The sequence below is a fragment of the Clytia hemisphaerica genome, unplaced genomic scaffold (assembly GCF_902728285.1).
Source record: "Clytia hemisphaerica strain Z4C2 unplaced genomic scaffold, Clytia hemisphaerica genome assembly, whole genome shotgun sequence".
Classification (NCBI taxonomy): Eukaryota; Metazoa; Cnidaria; class Hydrozoa; order Leptothecata; family Clytiidae; genus Clytia; species Clytia hemisphaerica.
Window position 1 is genome coordinate 531,008 of NW_027103309.1, and position 17,175 is coordinate 548,182.

Sequence of the window (17,175 nt, forward strand, 5' to 3'; positions counted from 1 at the left end):
CCGCATGCAAACTTCACACTTTTTTGTCGGCTGGATAGAAAATATTAAGATTTTATAAAAAAGTAGAATTGTACTTATTAGAATAATCACATGACCCTTAAATTAAGTTTGCGACTGCAGGCGAGGGTGATCCAAAGTGCTCCCTTTTCTTTAGCTTTCTAGACGAAAGTAGAAAAGGGCATTCTTTATCCCCCTAGATTTCTCCGCTATCCTTTGATCTTTTCCGAAAAGGTTCCAAGTACCATTTTTTACCAAGTACAAAATCCCGGCTGAGGATTTAGTCCATGACTTTGGACACGTGCCACGGCTGTTTAATGGCCAGATTAAAACACTTGATTCAAAAACTGTGTGTCTCTTTTGATTGCACGCTGGCAGACAGTATAAACCATAGCGAAGATGAGTTTTAACGAGACGATTCCTGAGACCACTAAATACAGGACTGGGTATCTTCTGTAAAAGAGAGGCCAGTCATCGTCAGAAACCCCTTTCTCGTTGACCCTATGAAAGCTATTTGCTCAGTAATGCAATGAAGGCCTACCTGGTGAAAGATAACAGCAAAATAGTTGCTCCCAAAGCAAAAAATAGCTTAAATTTCTCTTTGTGAGAAAATGTATTTCCCTACTTAAAATTCCGTTCCCAGGTTTTTCCCAATCTAAAGAGAATTGACTCCCCGGTGAAATTATAAAAAAATCCCAGAGATAGTGTGTTAATAAGTGTTAATAATCAAAATCCTTCACAATTGGCAGATTGGGTATTTTGTCGTTATTCAGGATTTTAAGTTGGGAGGAGAATTGGGATTTCGGCATTCTAATCTTATTTCACTAAGATATTTCAATTTGGAAGGGATTCAGTGGCTACAAGGCTATAGTTTCAGAACATTTTTGATCTTTTGGATCCGGAGATCCTAAAGTTTTGGGATCCTAAGGTCTCAAGTCTTTTGATGTCGAAATTCAGAATTAAAACTTTATATTCTCGAAGATGAACTTATCAAGGCTTATTGAGACCTTAGGATCTCAGGACCCACTTAAAAATTATTTGTGGTTTTTAAAATTTTGTACAGTGAATTCTACTTTTCTTTAGACTAGAGTCGTTTATAATGCGTGTAATACAGTAGTATAGGCGCTACATGATAAAACGATTATTGCTACGGGGTTTAGTTTGTACTAAAATTTGTTCCCTCTATATGACTTTTTACTTTATTTCTAATATGTCTGAATTTTCTTCAAATGTGACTTAGATTGAAGTTAGATTTTCCTAGTGGTGGAAGATCTCAAGGAGTCTGTGATGCCGAGGATGATATATTGGTTCTGTTAATGTCCACAAAGAATGCTTTTTAAGAGCGGACGCATTCGCATATTGTCTGAAAGAGGGTACTAGGGTTGCGAGATGACGGGGGTGTGCCACCCGACTTTCGACCCTCGTACCTTTAGCGGGACTAAAAAAGAGGAAAAATAGGAAATACCTTGGGGGGGAACAGATATATCTAATGTGTGATCTAGCCGCTGTGAATCGTTTTATCAGTTTTTATTAACCTCCTTATAAAGCCTCAAAACACAAAAGATAATCCTAAGTACTACAAAACATGGATAAGGAAACCTAAAAAGGTGTTTTGGCATAAGTCTCCCATAATCTCTCATCGAAACTGACTTATTGAGCTTTTTTCTTGGTGTTAGATATCTTCCATTACAACCATGGTTATCTTGGCTATTACAAAGATTTATTTAAAAGCACTTTCAGAAAGAATTTATTTATCAATTGGTAAAAGTCTCAGTAAAAACAATTTTATGAAGACCAAAAAGTCAGTTTTTATCATAAAACATAAAAATAAATTGAGCACTTAATTTGAGACTCAAATTTCATACAGTAACGTAGACAAGAGGCGTAAAATTTGTACAGGGGAGCAGATTTTTATAACACTGTAGTTGTCTTTATACATCATGAATAGATAATTACTACGACATAAAAATCTGCTCTCCTACACAAATTTTGCGCCCCTCTTGTCTACGCTACTGTTCAATACAATACCGAAGATATTGATCATAAGCCCTGTCCTGCAGCATGCTCGCAGTCCTTCCAGTAGAACTTTCCACAGTAGGGATGAATATTTCTTTCGAAATCCCACTGGGTATCAAAATTCTATTGTTTTCAGTTCAAAAAATCCAGTTGGGATTGCTATGGAGAGCAATTTTTTCTATTGAATTTTTTGAATTTTGAACCGATGAAAACAATGTCAGATTTCCAGTCAGGTTGAAATTGTAGGGAACTTATTTTCAGCACCAGGGACGAAATTTGACTAAACTTTCCAGCGGGTCTCACCGGGTCTGTTACACAGGGATGTAAAAAGTAGAAATAGTTTTTGATTCTTACAGAAGAAGTATTTCATACTCACACCCCCTTCTCACAGACCCGGTGGGGGTTTTCAGCCGGTGGGGGTAAAAATAACGGATTAAATCCCTTCTTTATGGTTGGGAATTTTAATTCTTTTATTTTCAAGTCAGAAAGTTTAGTGGGGATGGCAAAAATAGTAAATATTTTGCAAAGAGGATTGATTGGTTGATTTGATTATTTTCAGTGGGGACGAGAATTGGAGTATAATTTTCCACTGGAGACGATATTTTGGCCAATTTTTCCAGTGGTAAGTGGTTCCAGTGGGTCTGTGAGATGCAGGTGTATAATTTCAAATAGTTCAAAACTTGTCTCTCATACAACACAAGATTTAATTTTACTTGTTTCATAAACTATGTGGCTTTTATTAGAACAATTGTATACTCCCCTCGTACTATCCTACTGGCTAGGTTAAAAAACTTGAACCAAATTATAATCCTCATAATGTAATGTTAAAATTCAACATTTTCAAATACACGCCCTTCTCAAAAACTCAGTATGATTTTTTCAGCCAGTGGGGATAAAAATAACGGACTAAAACTCGATGGGGATTGATATTCCCCATATTTTTTATGGCTGAGGAGTTCAATTCTTTTACTTTGGAGTAAGAAAATTCACTGGGGATTAGAAAAATGATAAATATTTTGCAGTGAGGATTGTTTTTCTTATGATTACTTTCAGTGGGGAAAAAAATTGAAGGATAATTTTCCACCGGGGACGATGTTTTGGCCAATTTTTCCAGTGGGAAGAGGTCCCAGTGGGTCTGTGAGAAGGTGGTGTTCGAATAAAACTCTTCCTCTAAATCCAACTTTGGGTGTTCGAAAAAACACAGAAGAATGCTTTATGCAAAAATTTGTACAAATACGGTGGAATCTCTAATTAAGAGACACCATTGGGAATCGGATTATAGTGTCCACCTTTTGATCAAAAGACTTTTGATTTATGGGCTAGAAGGAAAAACTTAAGTCTTGAAATAGTTATAAGCGAATGCGAATGTTGCTAGTAGCCTCCCTAATTCGAACCTCTACAACTCGAATGCCTCTTTAACTCGAAAAAGTTTTATGTTCCCTTTCAGTTAATAATGCCTTATAAACTTTACTCCATAACTCGAAATTTCCTTATTAACTCGAATAAATTTGTGTTCCCCATGCGTATTACGGAGACTCCACTAGACACTGATTTTTTTAATAAAACACTTTTATTCTTCGTATCTTATCGGCTTATATCAACTCAAAGTTTTAAAACAACTTCCAGTATCCCGAGTATCTAACATTTAATAACATACAAAAAATATTGTATTGGAACAACTTTTGATGTACCACTCTCATTCACTTTTCTTCCACCAGGAGTTGTGCGAATGCTGGTAAGAAAACCAACAAATACCTTCAATGCACTGGTGATCACAACATTTACATTCGTAGTTGTTTCTACACTTCTTTGATGGCACCCAACATTGCCAGTGACGTCTCCAACAATTGTGTCTCTTTTCTACTTCCATATCTTCGGCGAACGGATCAACAGCCTTGGTTTTTCTGCTCAGCTCCTCAAATCTCTTCTTGAGTTTGATATCTTCGGGAATTTGACGCTTAATTTCTTCATTGTTGTTCTTGCTGTTCGATTTCCTTTGGAATTCTAAACCATTTCGGTCATCGTCAGAGGCCAAGCCAAGCTCGGGTTCTCTTTTCGACTTGTTGTGAGTCTTGATTCGAAGGTCATTGGGAGAGATATGAATGTTATCTGGTGTATCTTTGAAAGGTTCTTTTGATTCCCTCTTATCTAAGATTTTGTCATTTATCACTGCATCGAGTTCCCCAAAAGGTAGTTTTCCGTTCAAATTTTTCATCGCATCTTCTGGTTTGTCTTGAAATTTCTCGTGTTGCTGTATCGACTCCTCGAAATCTTGGAAAGGTAACATGATAGTCTTTGTGCTAACCTAAATACCAATAAGTAAGTAAAGTAAGTATATTAATATGGTGGCTGTCGGCAGAGCTGGGAGTGAGTCTATCCCCTTTTCTATTTGCGCTAGACCTCAGATTACCCAATCTAAGCTACTCATCCGCTGAATTGGCGGTGACCGGGGATCGAACACACAACCCCTTAGATTGTAAGGCAAATGTTGTACCGACTGAAATATACCAAATTATATTTCCAGCATCATTCTTTTTCTTCACCGTTCGCAAAATAAAAATGTTTCATAGATTCCTCAAAGCTAAGCAAGTTTCTTTTGAATTGATGGTAAGAAAGTTTCCTTACTTTCCTCCAAATCTAACCTTTTTTTGGTCATCCATCTAATTGAACTCGTCAAAACGACAAAATTTCTTACTTAAAACTAATTTTTTATTTTAACTTCAGAAGTTAAATTCTTCCAAATATCTCAATAGTACCAGAAATCAAAAAAGAAGAATCAAGATTAATTTTGTTTTGATAATGATCAATTATATACGTACAAGGGGTCGTATTTAAAATAAGGGTAAAAGTCTTTTTGCAAAACCTAACAAATTTAATCGATCTGTTCTTACCGTGAAAATCAGAAGTGAAGTCACCAAAATTAAGCAAGGCATAGTGTCCATGAAATCAAAAATTCCAGCAACAGTAATATTCAAATAATAAGTGGGCTTTTAAAAACAGTGTTATCGGAATCTTGATTTAAATTTACTTGTCTCCCTCTAAAAGCCTTATTTTACACCTTGTTTGGATCAAAAATATATTTATAAAGACCTTTGTACAATAGGTAGTCAAAATATTGTATAAATGTAGATAGAAAGAGAGTTAAGAATTATATAGAACGTGCAGAAATAGATATAGAAAAAAGGTTTGAAGTGTGAATTTTGGGATGGTTGTTCTCAACCCCAATTTTACGCCATTTTTTGAAAAGATTTTTGAAATGATATATTTCAAAGAACTGCGAACGTCTCACAAAAATATTATAAAGAATTCTGGTGTTTCTGGTGATTTTTTGAAGCTCTAAAGAAATATATAAAACAAAGCTATCCCGATTTACAAGGACCGCGTGTCGTTACAAACGACTGGGAATGACAACAAAGTTGTGCGATCGTGTTTAAAATAGAACACCGTGGAAAAAAGTTCAATTTTTGAGATCTGGCGCGAAACAAGGTTCTTTCCTCATATAATTAAAATTCAGTAAAGAAAATTCAGAGATCCACCGTGCGCTTAAGAAAATCATAGTCATCTGTTATCAGGATACCTTCAAATTGACATTCATAGCGTCTTCATCCGTTATGTTTTGGATGTGTTTGCTACACAAGGGATATATTAACTATATTCGCAGTTATGATCATTGGATTATGCGGTTTGATTTCACGATCAAAAATGAAATTGACACAAGGAAAAATTTCATCAAGATCGACATCCTTAGTAACAAATACATTACCCCCTTCTCGCAAACCACGTATAATTTTTTCAGCCAGAGGGGTATGAATAACTGACTGAAACTAAAGGGATTGATTTTCCGATTTTTTTTTTATGACAGGGGATTTGAATTCCATTATTTTCAAGTCGAAAAAAATTACTTAGGATTGAAAAAATAGCATGCAATATTTTGCAGTTTAATTGTTTCATTGATTATTTTCAGTGGGAACAAAAATCGGAGTATAATTTCCACTGGGGACGATATTTAGGGTAATTTTTCCAATAGGAATATCTCCAAGTGGGACTATGAGGGTTATTAGCACAGTTTAATTTTAAAACACCACAATATTTCATAAAGTTTGATACGCTATATGGTGATAAAGAGATGCATGTCCTCAAACAGATCTTTAAGGTTGAAATACCCATAGTTTAGATTTCCATGATTTGGGTTTCCATCATTTAGATTTCCATCATTTAGATTTACATAATTTAGATTCAAAAATTTATAATTATTTTATAATTCTGGTCATTTTCTCATCTGGAGCAAAACATGTTGTTTCGACTTTTCTGGAACATTATTTTCAGATGAGATGGTGTTTTTATAAGATACTTTAATAATTGGTTATTTGAAGTAATAAAAATGACGTGCTCTTAAGAAAAAGTAACAAAAGTGTTTTATTACTGGTTGACGACCAACCAAATCAAATAAGAGCTTTTAAAAACTCGTCCTGTGATTTTCATGTAATGGACGTCAGATAGACATTGTTTGGATGTCATGTATCTGATGACCTATGACGCTATTTCGTATAAAATCGCTGTCAATAGGGCAGTTTGAATTCTAGTCTAGTAATCTTTCTTTTGAGTATATCCGAAAATGGATCAGATTTTCTTCCGATCATTAATTTTCATTGCCTCGTTTACTCATACTTTATGCTTAGAAGATTATGGTCGACTACATGGGCAAGTGAGAGCATTACCTCTACAAGTACCGTTGTATTATGGGTATAATAGTGGTTTAAATGAAACAGAACGCTTTTGCACCAAAGATCGAACTGGTTACGAAGTTGTTATCGACGATGAAGTAAGTATGTTGTATGTTAAAGTTATGCATGTGAAAAACATTATATCTTCGCAATAAATATCTATCCACAGCTGTAGCGTAGACAAAATTTGGTGTAAGAAAGCAGATTTTCATGACACGGTAGTTACCTTGTCTTGTCTATGCTAATGCGCAGACACGTGCTTCATCCTTCCCAGGACTCATCAGTGCGGCTCGGGTGAGCAAGCATTGACTGCTGGTTTTAACAGTATACTGAAAAAGCTTAGTGTTGAGCTTTTCATAATCTCCTTTGGTGATCATAGAGAAGCATGGAAATCTCCCCAGCCGAGTCTATTCAATAAAATGCCCAAAAGTTCTGAGCGTAATATCTTTGGTAATATACAAAACAAAAAGCAATACACTTTTCTCGAGATGCATAAATTTATTGTTGTCCTCGTTTTCAAACAGATTTCATAAAATTACACATTCACAATGATAATTGTGTTGTTTACACCTCATGAGACATTTTGAATTTCAAGTACTTTTGTTTTAGAGTTAATGTTTGCCTTTTGGGAATTTAAATTGGTTTAAATGTATAATTTCATAGCAATGAAATCTGTTTGAAAACGAGGACAACAATAAATTTATGCATCTCGAGAAAAGTGTATTAGGAGAATGTTGTCCTTTAGATCTTATATTCTGTTCAATTTTTAAATAGCTGTACAATCCGTGGACCCCGTAAGAAGGAGCGAAAGACTGCGGGCTAGTCATTTAAAATATCAACATAATTTCCATATATGGTAGGTAGTATTTGACTTTAGCCCGAAAACAGATGGACAGGGAGAAAGAGCTTAATTTTGCATATCCATTTCTTTGGGGGTGTTCTCAACAAGCACGAGGGGCAAATCACTAAAATAAATCTCGTACACAATTTTATAAATCAAAAGTAAATCAAAAATAAATCAGAAATAAATCAATAAATCGAAAATAAATCAGAAATAAATCAATAAATTAAAAATATATATATTGTTGTAAGAAAGAAACTGGGAGAAAAAAACAAACAGGAGATGAGAAAACCAGTAAGCTAACGATACCATAATTTTTGAAATATATTTTTGGGAAGCTTTTCCAGCTGCGGAATATAATTTTTTTTTCAAGCATATGCCTCAATCAATTAATCAATCATTCAATAATTAAATCAATCAATTATTCCTGATTATTTTTAATGCTTTAATCTTTAAAGCATTAAAAGCTTTATAAGTGCATGACATGATCTTCTGCGTGGGCATTTAGTGAAAGCTATGACTAGTTTTTTTCCGTTTACCGCCATAACGCCATACCACCATGTTTCCCCGCTTTTACTATCACTGTACTAGTAACGGACGATAACATCGTTTACCTTGTTATCGTATCAGTATTAAAGATAGAAGAATAACTCTTGTGAAAATAATAATATCGCACTGATTAATAGTTTTTAGATACGTGTTCTTTGTACCCAGCTGGCACACGACGTTGTTTTAACGTTTATCTAACGTTCACAACGTCCATATAACGTTAGATGAACGTTGATACAACGTTGTGTGCCAGCTGGGTATAAAATAACATATTTAACATGCATATAACATTGAAAGATAATTTCTATTACGTGTGTTATATAGGTGTAATATAGTATTACAGATCCGTCTTAAACACGTCATAGAACGCGAAAGATGCTCTCGAAAGCCCTGAGGACTACCAAGCATTTCATGAATCTTTGGGAGGACTTAAAACTCAGGGGGGCCTACTTTCTGCCTGGGACCTAAACCCAGGTTGACGATATGGCCTTCTCTTCTAATAAAAACCAGGTCATTTACAAGACAAGTTAATTCACGTGACTTTGGAATTATGTTGGGATCAAAATACTATCACCTTGCTAGTGCACGTTTTTTTAACAGATCAAACTATATCTAGGAACATAAGGCTTCATGGGCTCTAAAATGCCCAATTTTTAAGGGAAATTGCACAGAAATGCTAAAAAATTGGCGAAATTAAGAACATTTTAAAAACATTTTAAGGCTTAAAACTCAAGAAGTTATGAAAATCCGAAGGGTTCTGTGTTTTGTCGTCAGTTTAAGAACAAGTTAAGAACATTCTAAGGCTTTGCTGACTCTAAAACAGCTGGTTTCTTAGAAAAATGGGCAAAACTGCTCAAAAAATGGTGAAAACAAGAACATGTTAAGAACATTTTTAGGCTTAAAACTCAGAAAGTTCATGAGGCTTCAAAACTTTTGATGTTCTTATAAAATAAAGACGTGTACAACTCTACCTTAAAGTTATAAAATTCCGGAAACTTTGCTTGATACCCCCAAAAATTAGTATTTTTGTGTAAATCGCTAAAAGATATTGTGCAAATATATAAAAATCAATAAAAATAATATAAAAGTCAATAAAAATACAATAAAAATTAAATAAAAATTAATGCTGGATCGAAAAAAAATGATCGATAAGTTATGAATCAGTTTTATTGAGTTTGCACAGTATAGGAACGCCATTCATCTTCAATAGATAAACATTTGCCAAGATTATCTGAGAAAGTAATTTCAAGTCCATTACTGGCTTTGAATAAATTCTTATAGAATCTCTCTTCGACATCAACATTGCTGTTGGATATAAAACCATCAGATGTTGCCCCATTCCAGGGTTCGTTGTCAACTATCAGCCACCATTTACCAGCGAATTCTGGTCGTGTATTAGTTGCGTTGATAAAATAATTTAGAATTGAGAAATGGAAGTATACGCTTTTTAATTTAATATTAGTCATATTTTGCCGATAACACTGAAGAACGAGTGTATCGAACTGTACCAATTTTTCATAGGCTTGTATAAAGGAAGTTAATGCTCTGAAATTTGGTACCGTCAAGTCAAGCCCGTCCACTAAGTGGTCAGCTGTCAAGTCTGTAACGGGCTTGTCGTCGTTCATAACCTTAGTTATCATGCTGGTATATCCTTAAAAGAGAAAAAAAAACATTACAATCAATGAAACTTTTGTAGATCGTGAATATCGACAGCTGGGAGTTACAATCAAGGTCATAATATTTGAGAAAAAAGGGAAATCCACCGGGAAGTTTTGAAACCACAATCGATTTGTAAGTGCTCTAAAGTAGGTTCGAAGGGTAGAGTTTTAACTCTGACTTAGGAACTTAGAATCTAAGGATCCAATAGTTCAAAAATAGTCCAATAAGGCTCAGAATATAGCCTAGAAGTCTGCCAACCCATCCCAAATTGAAATATTCGAGTAAATTAAAGAGATAGCCCAAAATCGAGGGACGAGATGGAGTTTTTACAAGCTCTTATTTGATTTGGTTGGTCGTTAACCAGTAATTAAAACAATTGTGTTACTTCAAATGACCAATTATCAAAGTATCTTATAAAAACCTCCATCTCATCTGAAAATCGACTTTCTCGCCGAAACTTTAAATCTTGAAAAACGTTATAATAACCGGAATTCTCAATATATTTCGACCATGATTGTAGTTTTAAGAAATTAGGCGGATTTAACGGTTTTGATTAAAATTCGGTAAATAAAGTACCCGTTAAATTTAAATTTAAAGAAAAATTGCCAAAATTATTTATTTCCAAAAATACTCACTTTTTGGCCTAATATCACTCAAAAAGGCTGAAAAACACCAAAAAATTACATTTTCAAATTTTTTATTCACCTTATTTACTAATTTTGCTCGATTTTGTCCGTATACTGCCGTATACTATATTAAATTCAAATTTTCGTGTGTCATTTATTTCTCGCGATTTAAAACAATTTATAATAGTCTCTTTAACTCGAACCTCTATCACTCGAATTCGAAGAAGTTTTCTTGTCCCTTCACTAGACAATGTCTTGTAAACAAGTTTTAACATGAAATGGTAATTTACATTGATTTCTGCTAACACTTTAATAAAAGCAGTTTCAAGAGCTTGCTTTATGATGAAATCTTTTTTTCAAAGCTAGAGTTTATCTTACTTGTCCACGTCACACGAGTTGTGAAAATATTGTCGAAAATATTATGCACTTTTTTAGATATGGAGTAGAGCTTCTTTAAATTGAACCTCTATGACTCGAATGCGTCCTTAACTCGAACAAGTTTTAATGCCCCTTCAGTTAACAAAGCCTTATAAATCTTACTCTATAACTCGAATGCGTCCTTAACTCGAACAAATTTGTGTTCCCCTACGTGTTCGAGTTATAGAGACTGCACTGTAGAACCAACAGCTCTGTACGAGAGCAAGAGCAACAACAACAAAATAAATGATAAATAGTCGTTGCTTCAAATGCCTTCAACGATCTTTCAGCGTTGGCGACCCCCCCCGTACGTTTCCCACTTAGATATTATAAACGTTGAAACAACGTTGTGTGCCTGTTGGGTGACTTACTAAGGCATTTGATTTTGATTTTTCGTTCATCGTTCCAAGGATGTGTGAAATAAGAGGTCCATTTATTCGGTATATCGAAATGGTACCATAAAGTGCGACATGACTTGTTGCGACCCGACAAAATATCTAGTGTAATAAAAAACAAAGGGGAAACAAATAACCTGAAATCAGATCGTCGTTTTTTTCTGCAGTCCACTCTGAAGCGCTAATAAAGGGATGTGTGATAATAAACGATCTGACAAATATGCAATTTCAATTTTTCAAGGGCCGTGCTCGTCTAATAGGACTGGGGGTGACAATAAAGTTGTGTGATTGTGTTTAAAAAAGGTGCTGTATCAGAAAAATTTAATCTTTGATCGAACTTTGGACCCTTACCGGGACTAAAAAGGAGAAAACAAAGGAAAATTTTGCAAATTTTACAACCCTTAGTGGGACTTTGGAAATCCAAAAAAAGTACCCTTAAGGGCAGCACATACCGTACCCTCCATTTGCCTAAGTAACCCCCCCCCCGGGAGCATTTCGTACAGTACTCGTTTATCTAATGGCTTTTACTCAGCCCTATGCTTGGGGACGATGATCGATGATATATTTATGATCAAAAGAGCCCGACACAAGGAAAGAAAAGATTCAACACTTCCAAAACAATTCCTTACCATCATGTAAAACTGTGGGAGCGATTAATTCTGAAAATAGAATGAAAAGAATAGGCAAATTAGCTTTTTCATTGTATCTTCCATTTCACAATTTGGATTTCGAGGCTGTTGGTAGGGTAATTCTTCGTCCAGATCTTGAAAAAGGTTTTTGTAAAGAAAGATTTTTTTATCAACTTCAAGCAACCTCGTCCCCATTATAATCCCTGTTTTATTGGCTTTACTGATTAATCTGAATCGCAGACCTCTACAAGACCGCAGCTAGACACCCCTGTATCACAGACCCACTTGGACCCAGCCCCATAGGAAAATTAAGCAGAAATTCCGGTGATGGGAAAATACCCTTGAATTTCAGCCCACTAGGAAATCGACTTTGATATTTCATCCCCACTCGAAATTCCATGTTTAAAAATTGCACTCCAAAACTATCATCACTGGGTTTTTTAACCTTGGAACCGATAACAATAGAATTTCTATCCCCATTAGGATTTCAATAGGAATTAGTATCCCCACAGAGGAAAAAGGTTCCACCGGCGCTGCGAGACAGTGATGTAGCTAGTATAGGAGCACGAATACGTAAATATTAAAAGCTGATGATAAACCCCGGGGTACTAGGGTTGGTGGATGAAGGGTATGTGCTGATGGGACCTCCGAAAACCGACTCTTAGAGAGATTGATATTTGCTGAAAAAGTGACCCTTAGAGAGACTTTTTTATAATTTTTTCACTTGAAATAAAAAAAGATTCCTAAAAATTGTGAATTTTCTGACTCTTAGAAAGACTTTGAAAGGTGAAAAACCCGACCCTTACCGTCCGCACATACCCAGAACCCATTTTTACCTAAGTACCCCCCCCCTCCGGGTGATACACTCACGATAATAGTTTATTAGGTTTATTTTCTAGGGAATGTCCTTCAGATTATGTCATGTTTGAGGAGTGTTTTTAAACAGGTACCTGTTGTTTCAACGTTCAGTTAACGTTATATGGACGTTGTGAACGTTAGATAAACGTTGAAACAACGTTGTGTGCCAGCTGGGCATTTCATACCTTTAGTTTCATTGCAATGTTTTCCAGTATAGGGAGGAGAGCAGTTGATGCATTGGTACGTTTTGGTGTTACGATCTGGTGAACAAATACTGCCATGTTCGCATAAATTCAAATTTTCAGTGCATGGATTCTTAAAAAAGAAGTTTATAAAAAATTAGAGAATTTCCAGAAATACATCCATATCACAATATGTTATCGTGGCAGTGAATAATTATAAAACATTGATCGTGAGTTGGTGAATGAATATGAATGCAGCAGAGATTGCGAATCCCAGGCAAACCCAGCAGAGAAAAAAAATAAAATACTCACTTAATTAATACAACCACACCTTCAAAGCCATATATTACGACCTGACCATTCTCTAGTCTTTTTGAAAGCTTGGTGATTTTATTCTTATCAAAATTATCTTTCCAGGGTTTGATGATCCCAGGTTTTAACATAAAAATATCCTATTTTCTCATAAATGAAAAACTTTATACCTTTATCTCAAATGTTCTACCCCAATATCCGCAATATGTGGTCCTTGGTCTTGTGCGTAACGCAAAATTGTAAGTATGACATTTATTGTCATCTGAAAAGGCCCAATTGACACAACCATCCGTATCCATACAAGCAGCTGCACATTCAGCCATCGCGTTAGCCTCATGCCTCAGGCCAAAGTGGCGCCACATATATCCGGTTTTTAAATCTCGAAATCTCATATGGTTGACTATCACCAAAGCTGATCCTTTGTGAACTGAAATCTGACTATTTTTTGGTTCCCATAATGGTTCTCTGTCAGCTTTGGCAAGTAACAGTAAAAGATTGAGAAGAAAACTTAAAAGCATGATAGCTATTGGCGTAAAAAAATATTTTGCTACTTTTCTTTCGTAAAAGTTTCAAAATTAAAAAAAAAAATTCAAATCTATATCCCTTGACTTGTAATGAAATTATTATTTTTTGATTGGTACATAATATTTATCTAGTGAACACTGAATGTATTGCTGTTTTAATTATTCATTTTTTCTTGATATCTTCACCATACAAAATGAATGAGTATTTACACATCCGCAATTTTTTCAGTGTCATGGTCATGAAAAAACAAAAATGGCGCCCCTCATCACCTCAAAAACTCAAAATTTTCTGGCTCGCTTCGCTCGCACACTCCCTTTTTTGTGTTCATAATGAGCGTATAGAGAGGGGCGCGCCAAAAACAAAAATCTTTAAAAAGGGCGCCATAAATGCCTTGGCCACCCCAGAGAAATTTTCCCACCACGTCACTGGTCATGGTGGTAGACTATTTCTTACTTATCTTATTAAATCCAGTAAAATATTTATAAGGCTCGGCTTTTTTTATTTTTAGCATTTTGAGCCTCAAATTGTTCTTATCCTGTTCTTATTTATAGAGTGAAATAGAGGTATTTTAAGTATTTTTTAATTACTTTGACCCCTAAATTGCTTGAAATTGAGCAATTCCAGTCTCAGCATTGTTTTTAAATTGAAAAAGTGTTTTTTTCTCTCAATTATTTTGAGCATCTAGCCGTAGATGACACGGTGATGTCACCAAATATCAAAATACCTATGAATATTAATTCAATTAATTTTGTATTATTTGCTGCACCTCCGTGTCACAGACCCAGTGAGCAAACCAACCTTAGTTATCCTACCCTGAAGTATCCAAGGTTGAGTTTTTAAAGAACATATCAACCTCTGACGACCAATAATAGAAATTTTATCGCACATGTATTAATCTAATTTCTAATTTCTTCAGTTATTTTTCTCAGGAGTTATAATGCTCTAAATTATCTTTTCAACGTGATATAATTTGCTAGAATTGAAGGAATTGTTGAATTGAAAAGTGGCAATTAAAACAAAGATCAGTGCACACTTAAACCAAATTGACTTTTATTCTAACCCATTGGATTTTTATTTCATTGGACTGTCGATTTTTTGGGTTTTTTTATTTGAAGTAAAACCATTCATGGTAAACCAAATTACAGGGCGTCCAGAAAAAAAGTATCGAGTTGTATCACTTCTATAGAAAGAAAGTTCTTGTGTGGGTTTCACCAAGGATTTATTATACACTGGATATACAAGTAACAGATTTTTGCTGATTTCTCGTGTTCTAGCTATGACCGCAGTAATGATATTATTGTTCACTCTCCTTCCCTCATTAAATGATTTTTCGATACATTTTAATTGCGTTTTATATAAAAAATCACTCATTCAATTCCCAAAAGAGACTTAAAACTTTCCCGTGAGAGTCAAATTCTTCTATCTAATTGCCAATTATAAGTCGTTATGACGTTTCAAGTTGTGAGAAAGGTCAAAAAGATGTGTTGTGTATAAGAAATTGAATGTTGACACCGGAAATTTTCAAACTTAAACCACACAAAAACCACCTTGCCACCAAGTGCCTCCAAAAGATTGGGCTTTTCCAGAAAAAAACCGTGCACCCCCTGTTGAGGAGGTCCCACCTTTTGTGACCTACCAACTTGGAATTCAAGGCAATTTTAGGATCATACTCCTCTGGAATTCCAAATTTTACAAATTTTCAATCATTACCCCCTTGGAATTCCGCTTATTTTTGACGGATTTTCGACTACCCTTATGGAATTCCACTGCATTTCAAACCTTACCCCCTTGGAACGGAAATGGACCTCAAAAGGGGGTGCACGATTTTTTTCTGGAAAAGCCCATTTTCATACCACAGTGACACCAAGAAGTTCAAGTCTAATGTTTGTTACTTTTAGCTGCTGATGACCACTTCGGTGGACCTGTGTTGCAGGTGACCCTGTTTTCTTCTTGGTACATAAGTCAGTCCAGCAACACGGGTCGAAACTTAGCTACTTATGTACCCTTACAATATTGGTACCGGATTTTTCATTTTATTGGATTTGTCTTGAACAAGCATGTAGGTCGTTGTAGCTGTGTTCTTGAAAAAACAAAACTTTTTCAGCCTGTAATAAAACATTTTTTCTAGCATAGCCCAAACATAGTCTAGTATAAGTTAGCTTTCAGAAATATATTGTTCAGATGAGGAAATTAACAATGCCTGGGGTAAATTTCTTTGTCCAACCTGTCAGGAAGAGGTTCATGAATTGAAATTTTCTCAAGGTTCTTATAATTTATATTTTTTCAATATCTGTTTACCATTTTTGTAGTACCATCATAGTGAAGAATGTCCGATCGAAATGCGTTGTGGATGTACATACAACGAAGCTTGCAAATCTGAAAATCCCTGTACCGTATTCATAAAACCACCGGAAATGAGACGTAAAGCCACATTCCGTTATACGGAGCACACTCGTATAAGCTATTACACAAGGAAGAGCAGAGTGTTCGATTACAGCCCAGGCATAGGTGTTATTAAACAGAATGTTGATCAAGGAAAATATCTGCAAATTAATAAATTGAGAAATGGAACTTGGAAAAATTTTGAGCTCATTGTTCCTGATGGAAGGAAAGGTTATTACCTAAAGGTGAGAATATTATCTGAAGAAAGCATGTCACTTCATATTTTTTATAAGAACATCAAAAAGGCATCTAAGACTTTTGAAGCGTTCGGATTTTCTTAACTTTTTAAGTTTTAAGTCTAAAAACGTACTTAAAATGTTCTTAACTTGACCTGGTGTTTTAGGTTCCATAAAGCCTTAAAATGCTTTTAGAGCTTGTTATTGATATTTTGGCTATCGAAGCCTTATTTTCTTAAATATAGTTTGCTCTTATAAAAAGAAAAATCTACGTATTTTATTTCAACTTTCCTCAGCTATATTTTCATTGAATTTTAGTATTATGGGCATTTCAACGAAAAGAAAAAGAAAGTCGTCTGCTACAATGAAACACTAAACGAATTCCAACCTTTTGGATACGATGTCAAAAACAACATTCGGATTAAGGTGACCACTATTGAAGATAGCCATAGCTCATTACAAGACTGGTACACATATCTTGAAACCGATGCTGTTAGCTCAACAACGGTCATTTTTGAATGGAAATGGAAAGTTATTGTGAATAAAGATGAAATGCAACCTGTATGGAGTTTTTATGAATCTGATGGTTTAGAAGGCTGGCAAGAGACTTCATTCAATCAGAAACAGATTGTACATTGGGAGATGCTAGATTATGAATCGAAATTGACCGAAAATGAACAATGGTACTTGGCGTTGTTTCCAAGGAACGGTTTGGAGAACAATTGGTTTGGAATACCTCAAATGTGCTTGAATTGATTGAACTTTGCTTCTGTTGCTTTTATATTCTAAAGAATCAGTTGAAATATTATCCTTGGGGAAAATCACCC

The 17,175-nt window shown here is 35.0% G+C and overlaps 3 protein-coding genes across 3 annotated transcripts; 1 reads left to right on the forward strand and 2 right to left on the reverse strand.

Moving 5' to 3' along the window:
• Window positions 1-3,411: 3,411 nt before the first annotated feature.
• LOC136812876 (uncharacterized) lies at window positions 3,412-5,119 on the reverse strand. Its single transcript, XM_067069406.1, has 2 exons — window positions 4,905-5,119; window positions 3,412-4,318 (listed from the first exon to the last, which is right to left on the reverse strand). Exons 1-2 carry the CDS (start codon window positions 4,953-4,955, stop codon window positions 3,710-3,712), a joined length of 660 nt encoding a protein of 219 aa, XP_066925507.1. The 5' UTR covers window positions 4,956-5,119; the 3' UTR covers window positions 3,412-3,709.
• Window positions 5,120-6,589: 1,470 nt separating this feature from the next.
• LOC136812656 (uncharacterized) lies at window positions 6,590-17,156 on the forward strand. The gene is made up of 3 exons (XM_067069183.1): window positions 6,590-6,835; window positions 16,040-16,357; window positions 16,667-17,156. Exons 1-3 carry the CDS (start codon window positions 6,629-6,631, stop codon window positions 17,102-17,104), a joined length of 963 nt encoding a protein of 320 aa, XP_066925284.1. The 5' UTR covers window positions 6,590-6,628; the 3' UTR covers window positions 17,105-17,156.
• On the reverse strand, window positions 9,257-13,755 carry LOC136812645 (uncharacterized). The gene is made up of 5 exons (XM_067069175.1): window positions 13,376-13,755; window positions 12,897-13,026; window positions 11,854-11,883; window positions 11,201-11,326; window positions 9,257-9,778 (listed from the first exon to the last, which is right to left on the reverse strand). Exons 1-5 carry the CDS (start codon window positions 13,721-13,723, stop codon window positions 9,294-9,296), a joined length of 1,119 nt encoding a protein of 372 aa, XP_066925276.1. The 5' UTR covers window positions 13,724-13,755; the 3' UTR covers window positions 9,257-9,293.
• Window positions 17,157-17,175: the final 19 nt, after the last annotated feature.